Genomic DNA, 16,810 nt, shown 5'->3' with positions numbered 1-16,810 from the left:
CAAACATCTCTTACGAATCAGTTTTTGGTTATATTGGTTATATAGCCTTTAATGCAGGCAAAATTCTCACTGACATTAAAAATGTCTTTGTCAAGAGAGATCTGATAGAGGGAAGCAAAAATCGCAACAGATATAACATCACAGCTCCAATAAGATATTTTAATAATTTTTAGGATTAACATGTAGGTAAAGTAACACAGAGTCATAAAGATTACTTGCAAAAACACAATTTCTTTATTTTATGTATGATCCCTTTGTAAAAACCTTTTCACCACAATATCTTTACCAATATAAGCAAAGGTGTCACGCAAAGAAAACATACAGAAACATCGGAATACAGTTTTTGGCAGCCGATCACTTTTTGGCACAACACCGGGTTTGAAAACCTGTCAGCCTATAGTGCTGGTCAGTGCTATTTCTGTCCATATATGCACTCAGCAGGACGCTGGGAACCAGCTCCACTGCGCCCCCTCCCTCACCGACAGACAGCTGAAGTTGCCAATCAGTGTTTGTGAGTAGTGCTGCGCCCCTACGGGCCGACCCTCACTAATGGAGCCTGGAGACAAAAATAACCGTGTGTGTGTGTGAGTGAGTGATCGCTGTGCTATGTCTCCGTCCAGGGTGTGCTCTAATAATAGAGAAGGCTGCCTGCTCCTTTAAGAGACCGCTTGTTGCATAGTCGACAAAATAAATTGTAGCAAAATGGTCATTAAAGTTTTCCTCGCGTCTTCGTCGGGATCCACAGCGGTAAGCTTTTTACTCCAAAGGATTTATTTCTCTTAAAGTGAACTTTTGTGGTTGTAACCGGCCAGGACTGTCACTCATACAGTGACACGAGAGCGTTAAACCTCGAAATGAATGTGACTTGACTTTTATTAGGCATATCTAAACACTGCAGGCAAGTGCACGGTTTGATTTGTGCCTGAGTTTACGCCTGAGAGGCTCTGGTTCTTTGTTTAATTGTCTCGCAGGTCGATGTGATTTATATGCAGAGCTTTCTAGAACAGGGGCTCCCAAAGTTTTTTTTTTTTTTTTTTTTTTTTGCATGTTAAGGACCTCCACATGCAGACGCTTGACGTCGGTGTCTCCCCCAAAAAGAGATTTAACATGAAACTTTAAGTCAGACTCGCATTGAGGTAACGGTGTATATGTTAGGTGGGATGATAACAGCAGAGGGGAGGGTGAATTTATTTCTTACATCCACTTTTGGCCATGCTAAAGTGGTTGGGGCCCACTTAGCAGTGTTGTATCACAACACACACTACTTGGGGTTTATCCTTTGAGTGGACTTGTTTCATGCGGGTATGGTCATCTACCCGTATTAGCAGATGACACTCAATGACTGACCACAACAGTCCTCATTAACTCTTAGAAAATGTATCGTTGTTTATCCTCTTATTTGTCCCTTTTTCGACCCTGCTGTTTGTATTTTTTTTATTGATTTATTTTTTCATTTTTACACTTTTTAATCAGTTTTTTTTTTATCAGTTTAAATATGATCTGTCAGCAGATGTAGATACAAGTAAAAAGATCAAACATGAAGACATTCAACCTTCACCAGAGCCCAGAAACATGGATTATGGATTATTAACAGACCAAAACAGAAAACTATTAGTCATTCAACACCATATAACACAAGGATAATAGCATATGTTGGCATCTGAGAAGCTTGAAAAAGCAATCATGTTGTGTTTCTGCTTATTTAAGGGCTTAAAATAAAATAAGATCAGATAATATACACTCAAGAGTCGCTTTATGAGGCACACCTTGTTAGGTCATAAAGGGATGGACAGGGTCAGCAGCAATCAATACTCCAGTAGGCTGTGGTGTTTAAATGGTGCTCAGTTGGTACTAAGGGGGCTAATTGTACTGAGATCCACATCCGTTACACAACCACCAGCAACCTGAACTGTTGATAAAAGGCAGGATGGAAGCATTTTGTGTACACTAAATTCTGACCCTATTCGAACATTGCAGAAAAACTCAAGACTCACAGGACGAGGCGATGTTTTTAGTCTTCTGTTGTCCAGTTGATGAGCCTGTGTGAATCGTAGTCTCAATTTCTTGTCTTTAAATGACAGGAGTGGCACCTGGTGTGGTCTTCTGCTGCTGTAGTCCATTTGCTTCAAGGTTTGATGTACTGTGCATTCAAAGATGCTCTTCTGCATACAAGAGTTTTTTTTTTCTTTTTTCTTTTAGTTAGCATTGCCTTGCTATCAGCTTGAAGCCTCTGGTAGACCTCTGGTATCAACGATGGATTTCTGCCCAGACAACTGCTGCTCACCTGCTTTCTCATTTTGAGACCATTGACTGCAAAGCCTGAGATAGTTGCGTGGGAAATGAAATTAAGCCACAGCGTAAAACACAACCTGTAACAACTTATATACTATGATAGATGAAGTAGAAAAGCTCAATAAATATTAATAAAAAAAATACAAAATGAAAACAAGATAAGTAAAAAATACACAGAAGATAGGACACCTGTTACATAGACAATAATAATAAACCAAGTAAAAAAATAATGCAAAAATAAAGTAAAACTCGTACTTCTTTTAAATTGTTGTCAATGGTTTCTGTGTTTACTTAGTAGGAGAGGATGGGAAGGGAGCACTATGTAGAGCATCAGATGTGAATCCATGCTGTCATTTAAATAATGTTAGTTGATATTCCAAACCCCAGAATGCTGCAGCTGCCATCCTGAGGTTAAATATTCCAGGCTTCTCCTCATATACAGTGCAATCAGGGAGGATTTCTCTGCCTCGCAGATCAAGAAGAAGCAGCAAGATGTGGTTGGCTTCTTGGAGGCTCTTAAAGTTGACTACACTCCACTGGACATCGCGTGCAATGAGGACAACCGCATGTGGATGAGGCAGAACGTCCCTGAGGACAAGAAGCCAGCCAACGGCATCCCCCTCCCCCCACAAATCTTCAACGAAGAGAGTTATTGTGGGGTGAGTATACATCGCATTCAGATACGCCAATGTTTTTAACTTGTGTCTACCTTCAGAATATTGAGAGAAAAGCATAGGAAATGCACTTTAATGTCTGTAATGGAACAACTGTAGCAACAAAGTTAAAATTGGAGGGAAAGTAAATTATTGTATTGATTTAGATCTCTAAATCTTGTGCAGGACTACGACACATTCTTTGATGCCAAAGAGGACAATTTAGTGTACACCTTCCTGGGGTTGCCCCCTCCTCCTGGGTCAAAGGTCAGTATTATTTTCTACTGTATGTTGTGGAAAACGTATGCAAAAGCCACATTTCTTCTCTAATATCTCTAATCTTTTACTTCAGTACTGATACAACAGAGTTAGTCCAACAATTCAGCTTGGACTAATTCTGCTTTGACTTTCTTCAATACACAATATTCTTTTATCGATTGTATATGAATTGCAACATTATGATACATTATGTTTTAGTTTTCCAGGTAAGACTTGAGAGTTTAAGGTGATTAATTTGAATCAAAAGAATGTCAGAAGAATAAATGCTCTTCTTTATTGTTATTGAAAGGTTTGTAATCAGATGAAATCAATGTATCCAGCTATCATTTTGGACACAAACAGGTTTAACTCCCTTCTTATAATGAGGGGGTTCCTATCATTTATGGCTCATAAAACAATAAAAAGTCTGAAAATACCATGATGAATTTTCAAAACTTCATGTGTACAACAAAATTCCCAATTAAATAAGAACATCTGTGCTGTCATAACGTACAAGTAAAAACAAAGATGCAACAAATAGTCTCTCTTCCTTTATTCATATATTAAATAATTTAGTCCACGTTTATGCTCATCACAGGAAAATTCTTTCAGAACTTAGGTTGTGTGTACCTAGTTTAGGCTGCACTTTAGTCCATAAGTATTTGAACTATTACACGTTTTGTAGTTTTAACTCTTTGCACCAATGCAGTGGGATTTAGATCAGCCAAAATGTGATTGAAGTGCAGACTATTGGCTTTAATTCAGGAAGTTTAACATCAGTTAAGTGTTAACTGTTTATGAAAAACAGCCCTTTTTGTACAAAGTAATCACTTTTCTGATCTTCAAAAGTAATCGGACAACTAGTATAGTTTTAAATATAAGGATTGTTTATTGTTTTTTTTTTTGTTTTTTTTAATGACCTCCTGATTGTAGAACCTATGGTTATCACCAAATGTGGTGTTTCCTTGTTTAAGATGCTCTGCCAGCTTTTTACTGCAGCCACCTTCACTTGTTGCTTCTTCTGCATTTGATTTTGTATTTAATAACTACGAAGCTGCTCTGTTGGGTTGAGCTCAGATGCCTGACTTGGCCATTGTGAGTATCATGTTTCTTTGCCTTGAGGAACTCATGGGTTTCTTTTGCAGCACGCTTTGGGTTGATATACATTTGCATTGTGAAGCTGTTTGATCAGTTTTGCAGCATTTGGCTAAATCTGAGCAGAGGGTGCAGATCTGTACACTTCACAGTTCATCCTGCTGCTTTTGTCAGTCACATAATCATAAACACTAGTGACCCAGATGTACTGGCAGCCATACATGCCCATGTTATAACATCTACAGTATTTCTCTCCTTCTACTTACTTTTTTCTTCCAATTATTCTTTTGCATCTTAGTTTCTGTTTCTGTCCAAAGAATTTTTTCAGAGCTGTTCAGGCTCCTTTAGATGTTTTCTGTCTCTAACCTGACTTTCTTGCTCTTGAGTGTAACCGGAGGTTTGCAACTTGTTGTAAACTTTCTGTATTTACATTTAATAAGGGTCTTGACTGTAGGTCTTGACAATGAGATGCCTACCTTGTGACGAGTGTTCTCGATGTTGTAAAGTTGTATTCATCCATTTTAACTGTCTGTGATGTCCCTGGCATTTTGGTGTTAAGCAAGCAGGTGATTTGTGAAAATGAATCAGTTAATTACCTTTGAGACTCTGAAAATGGGGAAGTGTGTATAAAAATGGCTGTAATTGCTAAATTGCTTTAGTTAAACCACTGAAACGGAAGTTTAGCACTTCAATCCTATCTTAATTGTTTGGTTTAAAATCCGCTGTGGAGGTAATTATGGCCCTAACTGTATTTATCCAAAGTTCCAGTCTTCATATATCTGCTTTTGACTGATGTGAGATTCGAACACATTTTTCAAAATTCAATTAATTTAAAATTTAAAACTGAAATTTGTTTTTTCTTTAACAATTAAATGTGTTGAAATTAGATGCAGTGGAACTTGTTTTGTAGGTAACCAGATCTGAGTGACTAAAAGAAACAAAAACATGCCGTGGACATTTTGGCAAGTTATCCGGACACTAAATGTCAACGCGATTGTGTTAAACCTGGTAATTTCCTTGGTACAGGAAGCAGAGCAAGCTGACAAGGATAACATTGTGGAGAATGGCACCCATGCTGAGGAAAACCTTGACGACACAATAGTAATGCCTTCATTTAGTCTGTGTTTAGTTTCTTTTCTCCGTGTCTCATCTTAAATTTTCAGCGTCACTTAACAACTTTCCTTCTGTCCATAACTGGTGACTTAAAGAGATTCCTAATTTCTTCATGGCTGCCCCGTCTCATCTACCACATCGACTTATTCTGGTGTTGCATGAGTGAGAAATGTGAGCTCATAATAACACACTATTCTGATTTGTCATCATAACACTGTGACACTGCATTGCTGTGTTCAGACTGCCAAAGGGCTGTGAAGCAACCAAACTGTGGTATTATTGTGTGTAAATCGTAAAATTTGATGTTTTATTTTTATCAAAAGCATTTTTTTCTAATAGATATATTTAATAACATCTTTATTTCTGACAAGATTATTACCACGAGAAAATTCCTGCTAGTTCTCAGTTCACTAGAGCTTACCTACCGTAGCCCAGATTTCCCTTTCTAATTTCCCAAATTTTAGCCCCAAGAGTAACGATTTTCTGCAGCACTGATCTCTTGTCCTATTTGCAACAATATTGCATTTTACTGTTACATTTCATGTTCTTTATCATTTTTATCACAATTTTATAATTTTAGTCTCTGAAGTAGGCAATGCTTCAGAAGAGTCATATGGCAGAGAAAACGTGACTTAGTAGTCAACAATTTGCTAATAATATATTTAGGATTTCCAGTTACAGTATATATTCTCAATATGAGATCAATAAATTTTCATCAGTCTCTTCACATAAGAGACAAAGCCAAAAACCTGTATTGTAAATGATGACTGCGTTTAACTGTGACAGTCCAGGAACACTTTTCACATCGGCCTGCTTCAGAAAGACAGCGCCAAACTACTTTAGACCAAACCTGTATTTCTGGTTAATTGAACTAACAATGTGAATAAGATTTTTTTAGATTTAGCCTTGTAGAAGAATAGTTTGACATTTGGATAAAGATACTTATTGGCTATTTGAAAGAGATATAACACAATATGTTAAAAAAAAAACAACCCATATTGTACCTCTCTTATAACTGAAAATTTAATGTGAAATTATGCTAGTATTAGCTTAGCAGACATGGTAAAAACAGGTAATCTAGCAAATGAGTGCTTCACAATTAACACGTTACATTTGGTGTGTTTAATCTGGCGCAGTAAACTTTTTAAACTAATGAATGTTGGACAAATACTGTTACCTGTTTTTCTTTGTTTGTTTCTTCCTTTTACAGGTTTCGTGTTAGGCTAAGTTAAGCTAATTTGCCGTTAGCTGTAACTTAATATTTTTTTTACAGAAAAGAGAAAAATATCTATATTCTCATTTTAAAATGTCAGTATTAATTTTTAGCATATCCAACTTTGGATTTGTTTTCTAACAACCTACACCTTGACTTTTTAGCTTTCCCTTCCTATTTTTATTTATTTATTTATTTTTTTAACTGGATGACAACCTACCAGGATAACATCATTGTTTTGAGTTCATAAACCTTTCCATCTGATGAGCCAACCATCGTAATGCTGCTAAAGCAGTGCCTGAAGTAGTATATCAGATTTTTTTTTATTTCTTTGTGTATTTCTTCTTTCACACACTATTGTTTACACCTTACAATAACAAGGTTCCAGTGGAGGATCGTAATGGGGATTCAAATAAAGAGGTGAAGCAGGCCACTGATGAGAATGAAGAAGGTGAGGGTGATGAGGAGGAACAGGAGGGGGCAGCAAAGGAAGAGACTGCAGAATCGGTAGGAGACGAAGCCCCCACAGTGAAGGAGGAGGAGGAAGCAGCAGTGGAAGAAACAGACGAGGTCACAGAAGACACTGTAATTGCGCCTTAACTAGACCCTAATCTCCCTTCGTTTTTCCTCTGCCTCCATCCTTGGAATGCCAATTTCTTCCACTCAGAATCCTTGTTTTCCCTTTAATCTCCTCCTTTACTCCACATTTAAGGTTTCCCTCATTTTCAAGTTCCTGTCAACCTTGTATCTGCATCTTCTCCTCAAGTCTCCTTCCCTGGACTCAGTAATTTACTAATTCACCTCGCCGAGATCCCTAATCATCATTCTTACACGTCTCATCATTGCCAGTGGATGTTTAATTTATTTATTATTGCCTTTCTGTCAATTCCATTAGGTGTCTTATGTTTGGTTTTTGAGTTGATGACACAATTCACTTACTGTTAACTATCCTGGTCAAGGTGTGTTAGTATAGGGTCCCCAGAAACTCCTCACTCTGTCGTGTGTGTGTGTGTGTGTGTGTGTGTGTGTGGTCTCTGATGTCTCTAATGCTATCTTATCTCCACTGTCAGGAGGGCCAAGCAGAAGAGGAAGAAGAGCAGGTGAGATTATCTAAAAAAATTCACGTAACACTTATTTCACTATTTAATAGGGAACAGTGCTTTATTGATGTTTTATAGACACAATACACAGAAACAGCAGCAGTTACTATCCCAGCATTTTTAATAACTATGTGCATTCAATAAATGACATGTGTTCTTCATCTTTTTTATTTGAGAGGGAAAATAATTTATTAACATACTGTGCAACGCATGCAGAATAATTTAAGCGGGTGCTTATTAATTCTTTCTTTTCTTAGCAGTCATTGCTGGTTTAGACCAGTCTTCACCTTTACCCAAACACGTGTACTTGCCAGTCATTCAGACTTTCGGACACTGACATGAGCTAAACTTATAAAAGATTTCTAAAAAGTTTTGGGTCACTTAAATTTTTTTTAATTTTTTTAATTTTTTTTTTTTTTACATTATTTTGGATGTAAAATTTTGTGAAAGGAGTCTGCTAGAAGGCAGTGAATCTCACTTCTGTCCAATGGCAGCCATAGCCAGGTGAGTTGTTGAGGATAGATTGAACTTTTCTATCGGTAAGCACTGCTGTTTCTGCTACTGTTAGCTGCTGTTAGCCCCTGTTAGCCAGTGTTAGTGAAACTTTCTTTGAAATTGACCTAACATTATTGGGCTTGGACACTAAGTTTATGAGAATACATAAAATTGTTGGAAAATTGAATTACACACTTATTAATGCATAGTTACAACATTCTAGGTTTTTTGAGCATCAAATAACTTCCAAAAATGAATTATTATACCTCCAAAGGAACAATTTAAATTTGGCTAGTCGAGTGTGTGAAGCATTAGTCTGCGTGAGTCAGTTGCAGTCTCATAACGGCCCCAAAAGAGCCCTTTTCTAAAACTTAAGTCTTCTTGTTCTAAAAAACCAGGACTATTCCATCCAAGGAAATGGACCCCCCCCCCCCCCCCCCCAAATTTAAGATCCTTAAGACTTCATAGCAGAGAGTTTACTCTGTTCTGGGAAGATTTCGGTATATCTCTTTGGAGAAGATGCAGTAAGCTGCTATTCTGTGATAACAGAGTGACCAGTCCCTGAGTTGCTGTGGGAAGTGACTTAGTTTACTGTAGGAAGCGTGGGGGGAAGGTTTCCATATTACTTTAACAAACTGCTCTGCAAAGGTGTGTTTAATGACACCAGAGTTGGAAGGATGAACTTCTCATTGTGGCTAACCTTGATTTCTTCACTGTATTTTCTATTCATTTAAAGTTTAAGGCGAGTCTTTGAAAAATGTGAATTTTTCTGTGTGACCCCACACTTTTGAATAGCAGTGAAAACATGCTGTACCACCTCCCTCACTCTGTGCTTGTCAAGGCCAGTGAGAATTTTTCTCTCTCTTTGTCTCCCATCACTTTCACTGTTTACAAAAATCTGAGTGCTTAAGAAACCTCTGCTATTTAAAATATGTCTTTTAATCTTGTGCAGTGTAAACACTTATAATACGGGGTTTTAAAGCAGTTCTAACTGAGATAGGCTGAATGCAAGTATAGCTCAGTAGGTAGAGTGGTGGCCCCATGATCGGAAGGTCGGGGGTTCGACTCCACTGAACGGCTACCCTGAGGTACCCCTGAGTAGGGATGGGTACCGGTATCTGGTGCCATTACGGCACCGGTTCTGACATAAACGGTAGTAACCAGACCGAAAGGAAGCGCACATTTCGGTGCTTTATTTCGGTGCTTTTTTTCCTGAGATGTCATACACTTTGGATTCCAGCCAATCATTTTACCTTTGTGAGCGTAGTAGGCGGGCCCAGGTACGTACGTTCTTTTAGAGCAGAGCTACAGATTAAAAATGCCCAAAGCGAAGCGGTCAAAGTCTGGCTGTACTTCACAGCAAAATATGCAAACTCAGCAGCCTGCAACAAGTGCTTTAAGGTGATACTGTGCAAAGGAGGTAACATCTCAAAACTGATGAAACACCTGGCGACGTATAGGGTTTTTTAAAAGCCGAGAAATGCGCCGTATTTGATAGCTTGCTGTGAGACCTCACATTGAGCACATCTACTGCGGGTGTGATGCCTGTTATCGGACCCGGAGTTAGCAACATCTGCAAAAAACCCGAAGAGTAGAGTCCTGGCCCCTAGCCCTGCCAGTGTAGCAGGATGATGACGGATGATGATGGCAGCAGCAGCCGTTCTTCTCTGCGTGAGTAGCTTAATGTTGTTCGTGTGTAATTTACGTTGAGTAGGCTAACCACATTATTACATGAAGGCATGTAAGGTGAACTAGCAAACACCGTCGTAGTTACATGAGGCTGTCTTCTTGTTTAATGGCAGATACTCCCTTCACCCTGGCCAAAAAGGCTAAAATGAGGCTAAAAGAAAAAGTGGAAAACAGCCAAACATGAGAGGTTTTTGGACAAAGTTTGTATTTTTTCCATTGTTTAAGCACTGCTTCCAGCCAAGAGTGATGCCATAAATCCCCTATAGCTGCAGAAAAGGCACACATTGTTATCTTTTTACAAAAAAAAAACAGCTGAACATGAGTGTTTTGGACCAATTATGTGTTCTCTATTCTTTAAGCACCGGTTTAAGCACTGGCACAGTTTCAAAAGTACCGGTTTGGTACTGGTATCGGATAAAACCTAAACGATACCCATCCCTACCCCTGAGCAAGGTACCGTCCCTTCACACTGCTCCCCGGGCGCTGCATTGGTGGCTGCCCACTGCTTCACTGGGTGAATGGGTTAAATGCAGAGGAACTATTTCCCTATGGGGACTAACACATACACATTAAAAAAAGCTGCCTAATTGACTCACGCGTTAAACACCAAATGACTGATCTCATTTAGCATTTCAGAGTTGATATGTTGTTGTTTTTTTTTGTTTTTTTTGAGTTCATGTTCCAGCCCATCCCTCACCTGACTCATTTCACACAGGCTAGGTCAGGGGGGTCAAACTCAATTTACATTGTGGCCAACATACAGCCCACATACAGTTTAATGACGCATTTAATCCCCTTTAATATAAATTAATTTCAGTATTTCTCAGTTTTTATGCACAATAAAGAAATGCTGCTGTAGTAAATGCAAGAATGCTAAAAGGTCTTTATCTGTAGGAAAAGCAGCAAAACTTAGTAAAATACAGTTTAAAATCCAATATTTATGCCTTAATTCACATTTCCCCCAATGAGCTTGATTGAGGTCTTTGCGGGGCTGATTCTGGTCCCCGGGCCTTGTGTTTGACACCCCTGGTCTAGATGCATCAATATCAGAGCTGTGTCTGCTGGTTCCTCGTGTACACAAACACACACACGCTGTATGACATTTGACTCCTTTGCCCTCTTGGTTTGCTCCCTCCAGGAGGAAGAGGATTTGCAGTCAGAGGTAACTGTGCTTCTCTGTTCGTCTCTTTCTGTGCGGTTCCTCCATACAGTCATCAGCAGTGTGGGTTTGATGGTGCAGATATCAGGGAAGGTCGTCCAGATGGGTTTGGGAGGGTCTTGGTCTGCCTTTTAAATTGCCAACTTTGAAGACTTCACCTGTCTACCCCTCTCTCTACTCTCTCTTTATTACGATCTCCTCAAGTTTTTTTTTTTTTTTGACCTTTCCTGTCTTTCTGCTAACATCCCGTTCCTCATTTCTTCCCAGTTTTCTAGCTGCTTCCTGACAACTTCGACTGTTCCCATAGTTTCATTTGAAATCATAAGACATTTCCATACCACATGCCTGTTGTGCTCTTTTGCTCCCCACACAGCCGGCTGACCTGCTGCCTGTTACTTTTTCTTTTTCTTTTTTTTTTTTTTTTTAGGAGGAAGAAGAGCTACGACAGCTTGAGGTAGATTCATGTTTTATTTTAAACTGCTTCTAGCCTTCCTGAGTTTGTCTTGTTTTTTTCTTTTTGTTGTTTTTGTTTAGTGACTCATTACTTTGTCAGATTATTAATCTCTTTCACACCTCAAGCATTCCTTCAATGATTAGTATTTCACTATTTGTTAGCATATTTTGTCTTTTGCCAGAAACAATGAATTGGTCGCCTCGTGTCTGTGATAACAAAGGGTCAGAGTAAAATGCTAAAAGACCAAAAAAACAACACAAGTCAAAGACGTATCATCCAGAGTGATGATTAATACAGCACCTCAAGTAATTCTCATAAAGAAATGACCAATATAGGGCTCATTAAAAAAGACAATCATGGTAACAATGTAATAATCCATTTTCCTCAGTTATGTCATTATGTTGAAAGAGTGTTTTGTGGGCCTTTTTTTGCCCTGGATTTTGCCTGTCAGGACACATCCCCAAAACTTTTCAACTTCATGTGACCCAACTTTCAAAAAGCAAACTCACACACTTGCTCTTGCACTGTTTTTCAGTCTGCACCCTGTGGACAGGGTTTGAAGTCTGGTGAGTCAGCCCAGCCGGTTTTTCACCCAGCGTTGCTCATCTCAAGGGTAGCTCCTCTAAAGAGTCCACACTTTAACCATTCCCTAAATCAGACTCTGCCCCCTGCAACACACCAACACAATGAATAATCAGTTGGTTCAAAAAGTTGTTTTAAAAAAAAAAAAAAAAAAGTCTGGTTCTAAGTGCTGTGTGAAAAGGGCTCTGCTTCTCAGAGACATTCCAGCCTCTGCTTGAGTTTACGCTGCTTATGCTTCAGTGCTTCGCCCTGCCGTTTTTCCACTCTTCCTTCCCATCTGTTTTGTCCTTGTCCAACCTCTCTTGCAGGAGCAAGACGAACAAGGCAGTGCTGTAGTTTCTGGTGGTTCTACTTTTTTTTTTTTTTTTTTTTTTAAATTAATTAATTAATTTTTTTAAAGCTTGACAGACTTGCCCTTCTCTCCCTTTCTCCTTCTTTCTTTTGGTGTGCTGCATGGACTTTTAGGTCCACTTTCCATGGACATGCCTGCTGGTTTGCAGCATGATAAACCTGATCATATTTGACCTAAACCTTAAAGGTGGATTTCATGTAGTAACAGATATGCGAGTCACATATGGACCATAATGTTGGTTTCTTTTTCAAAACTGCCTGATTTTGTGTTCCACAGGAGGAAGAAGAGGCTGAAGTGCAAGAGGTATATCTGGATTATAGAATCTTTGTATAAGTTTTGCACGGTGTGAATCACACAGAGACTGAGATTTTTCTTTTCATGCATGATCCGATTGCAGAGAAAGACTGTGTGCACATGTTCAGGCGAACTCTCTCTCCTCAAGATCGTACTTGTCATTGGTTCAGTGAATATTGTTTGCAGTAGAACTCATATGGCCTCAAACAAGCCAGGACAAAGATGAGGTTGTTCAGAGTTGGAGCAAACTTTTATGAAACTTTCACAGAGAAACATTCTGCAAGTCTGCCAAGACGTTTTCCCTTTTTTAGTTTTGATACCTAAAAAAAAAACGCTTGAACGTTCCGTTGTCTTCTTTTAAAACTTGGCCTGCACGCACGTGAGGATAACTCGGACATGTTTGGTTTTGTTGTACTGGGAGATGGGGCGCACTGACTTGACAGGATGACATTTTTTTTTCTTTTTAAAGAAGCCATGGCTTTTGTTCCTTTTTTGCCAAGAGCAATCTGAAGAAAGTGGACGTGAAGTGGATGTGACAAGTTTCAAAGAAGATGGAGGAGACGGAGCACATCTTGTTCTCATGCAATACTCAGAAAAAGAAAAAACATTTCACGTTAGACGACACACTGCGTTGTTTCCAGGCTTACTGCTCTCTTAGTTTGGGTCACCTGTTGGAATAAAGTGGTTGTAGGATCGAATAATAGATAACCTCAGTGAGCGTGTTGTTTACTTCAAGACTAACCAGGAACAGCATTCGCGGCTTGAGTGGTAACACTTAAAACACGTGACACGCAGTTTAACCTCATGTTACACGGTGCGCCTGCTTAAGCACCACTCTTGTCTCACTTAGGTCATCTCATTAAAAACAGAACTCCATAACTAGTTTCCTCAGTTTTTTTTCCGACCCTGCTGTCATCACCACTGCCCACGCTTGACATCTTCTCCATTTTTAACCCATCCTTAACACAGCCACTAACATGGGAAGTCGTCTCACCTTCTCCCTATTTAAGCCATGACTTCACATAGCCCCTCCCTCTTCTTTTTTTATTTTTTAATTTTTTCAAAGGAGGAGGAAGAGGAAGAAGAAGAAGAGTTGGAAGAAACACAGGTAGTATTACAGCAGTTTGTCACATGTGGTCTTCTGCCTGTGCTTGCCATGCCTGGTCCAGTGTTGTAAAGAGGGAAGATCTTTGTGTGCGACACAAACACACATCACACATCTTGGTAGCTCACTCATAGTAAAGACTGTGGGTTTTTTTTTTTTTTTTTTTTAAATTGCAATTCAAATAGTTTTGTTTTATTTATGCAACAAACTAAGAAACAACTGCAGTCTTTCCACTTTGAATCCCACAAATCCTTCTCCGGTTGATGAGACGCATCCAGGTAAAAGGTTTAACAACGAGAGAGTCTCAGCTATCATTGGGATCGCTTCCTTTTTTTTTTTTTTTTTTCTCCCCACAAATTAAAGCTTGCACCGTTAGAAACATTAGAATAGAATACACAAAGGCACTTTAAACAGATTTTAATCCGACCTTCTACCACTGCCACGTGTCTCTGCTTTCTGTGTGTGTGTGTTGGTTATCAATACATGATTTTGTCTTCTAACAGGAGGAAGAGGCGGAGTAGTTGAAGCTAAGCGATGCTGATGATGTCGATTTACTGCTCCCCAGGTAAAACCCTCTGCTTTTTTCTGCTTTACCACTGGAGGGCAGTGCGATGTTATGTGGCTCGGTAGAAGAATGGCTAGAAACTTCTGTGTGTTGCTTTTCTCTTTGGCATTTATGTAACCAGATTAATTAAAAAGATAAACTTGCATTCAGTACAGATTTTTTTTCCTTCTTTTTTTGTGCTTCTTTGACCCTGTTAACAAAGCTCTGTGCAAAATACAATTACGCAACCTGTATTGTATGCATGATGCAGTGGCATGCATTAATATCTAAAACAGGCAAGTTTTTCATTAAAGCACTAAGATCCTGCTTACTTCACCTTGGTGTTTGGAAGGAGTTATCTTTTTAACCTGCACTTGCTGCAGCGTGTTTGCAGAGGACTGCCACTGTTGACTCATCTGCAAACAGCTTCAGTGGGTACACAGCATGCCTGGGGATCACCTAGATCCACCACCAAAGCATCTCACTATCCCCTGTTTTTCCCTCGGAGTCAGTGGGACTAATGAAGATATTTGTGGTGATTAAAAATTCTAATCTTCTTTTAGCTCTTTTGTGTGTTTAAGGCCTCTATGTCCCACTGAAGGAATAGCTTTAGAGCTGGCCCTGAAAGAGTGGCAGTGCCCACTCTCCTTCCTCCCCTCCCTCCTCTCTAAGCTGTGCACCAGCCCCTGCGAGCCCCTGTCACGCCTCGTTTGTGAAAGCTGTTAAGTGAGCTTCAGAAGTGCCTCAGGAGGTGCCGGCACGCTGGGTGGCACAGGCGTGGCGATGGTGGTGTCTTCCTCAGCCACCACGGACAACTCAGTAATGTGTGACCTATTTCTAGTCATCTGTTTTTCTTGTGTCGCAGCCCGAAGGAGCCTCCCGTTCCATCTCTTCCTGACCCTTGACACTTGGCCCGCCCCCCTCAGCCCCATCAGAAAGCCCCTCTACGTCTCCGCAAAGCAGCACATGACCCTACTGGAAACCACTGGTCATGTGCTTGAAGGCTCCATCCCAGCTGAAAACGCCTAACCCACATTTGCCTTACACCCTTCCCTGTTGACTGCAATGTTGACTTAATTTTTATATTTTGCGTGTACAGACATACTGTAATGAAAAACGAGCAGAGTAGCCTAGCGGTGTTGGTTTGGTTGTTTGCCATGAGCAGCTTTTTGTAAAATGCACAGTGGTTTTGTTAAACTCAGACCCTTTTCCCATGTTGTACTTGTAGAAGTTCTAGTTTTCTAACACAAAAGGCCGACGACCTATGAAGGAAAAAAAAAAAAGAAGAAGAAGGAAATCCTGGCATATCCTAGCTTGTGACTCCTGGCTTGTAGATTCAAAGTGTCATAAGTCACTCTCTTTCATAACAGTTCTGTTCTTGTGCTCCTAACTTCATGCCTTATCTAACGGCGAGTGTGTAAATTCAAACTGCGACTTCTAATGGCAGCGAGAAAGGAAATAGACACATGCTGCAAGACTGCAAACCCCTCCACCACCGCCACAGCTACTTCTGCCAGAAATGCTGACTAATCAATGCACTTTGTTGAACGAAGAGTGAGATGTGGCTGAGATGTTGGAAAAGAAAATAAAGTGGACTCGTAAAAACATTCTCAGTGGATCTTTATTTAAACTCTTTTGTTGGCATATTTAAAGAAGAATGGGCTATTGTGCATGTTGGGGAGTGTAGGGGTCAACAGGAAAACAAATGCCTTGTCCCATGAGATTTTCTTGTAGAGGTGGATGAGAACATGCAGTGTTATTTTTAGATAGATGATCAAAAAAGGGTCAGGCATGTGCAGTACAGGCTTTACAGGATAGGCATTATTACTATGCCCAGTATTCACCAACGTCTAATGTGTGCAGGAATGCCACAGATAAATTCTTTCAATGAATAACTACAGTGGGGGAAATGGTTACATGATCTCCTGCTGCATTTGTAAGATTGCTCACTTACAAAGAAAGGAAAAGTGTTTTATTATTATGTTTAATTTTAATGGAGAGACAGAATATCAACCAAAAGTTCAGAAAGGAAGCACATAGTACATAAAAGTTCAATAAATAAATTGATCTGCATGTTAGAGTGGGGGGCAGTGTAATAACTAAAACTGTTAAAAAATTTAATACAGTAAAAATTACAGTATTTGCCTGACAACTGTCATGAAATGTGATAATTATGTAGAAGAAAAAAGAAGAAAATATTAATTACAGATGTGTTAGCTCTCTTGATCTGACCAAAAACAAAAGATTCCCGCTTTTGTAAAAAAAAGTGATGTATTCTGTGATCCATCAAACATCTACTGTGTTCCAATAAAAATACATCATCCTTTAAATTCAATAATTTGAAAAGGGAGGGACTCTGTAAGGCCCCTGGGATCTGAGGAATTACAATGGGCAATATTTGCAGTCTCTCCC

General features: G+C 39.4%; 1 protein-coding gene across 10 annotated transcripts; it reads left to right on the top strand.

Moving 5' to 3' along the window:
• The first annotated feature begins 571 nt into the window (after nt 1-571).
• LOC146693797 (adapter SH3BGRL-like) lies at nt 572-16,007 on the top strand. Of its 10 annotated transcripts, none has more exons than XM_085429708.1 (12): nt 572-747; nt 2,766-2,951; nt 3,132-3,212; nt 5,325-5,399; nt 7,006-7,209; nt 7,695-7,724; nt 11,047-11,070; nt 11,495-11,521; nt 12,732-12,758; nt 13,816-13,857; nt 14,358-14,419; nt 15,264-16,007. In XM_085429708.1, exons 1-11 carry the CDS (start codon nt 703-705, stop codon nt 14,373-14,375), a joined length of 759 nt encoding a protein of 252 aa, XP_085285834.1. In that variant the 5' UTR covers nt 572-702; the 3' UTR covers nt 14,376-14,419; nt 15,264-16,007. The 10 variants fall into 10 exon arrangements, with proteins under 10 accessions (XP_085285834.1, XP_085285842.1, XP_085285835.1 ...); XM_085429716.1 differs by lacking the exon at nt 12,732-12,758 and adding an exon at nt 12,057-12,087; XM_085429709.1 differs by lacking the exon at nt 11,047-11,070.
• The last annotated feature ends 803 nt before the right edge of the window (nt 16,008-16,810 follow it).

This window comes from Copadichromis virginalis, linkage group LG14 (assembly GCF_057382275.1).
Source record: "Copadichromis virginalis isolate Kocher_CV1m ecotype Utaka linkage group LG14, C_Virginalis_male_GT1.1, whole genome shotgun sequence".
Lineage (NCBI taxonomy): Eukaryota > Metazoa > Chordata > Actinopteri > Cichliformes > Cichlidae > Copadichromis > Copadichromis virginalis.
This window is presented reverse-complemented; position numbering and strand designations above follow the sequence as displayed.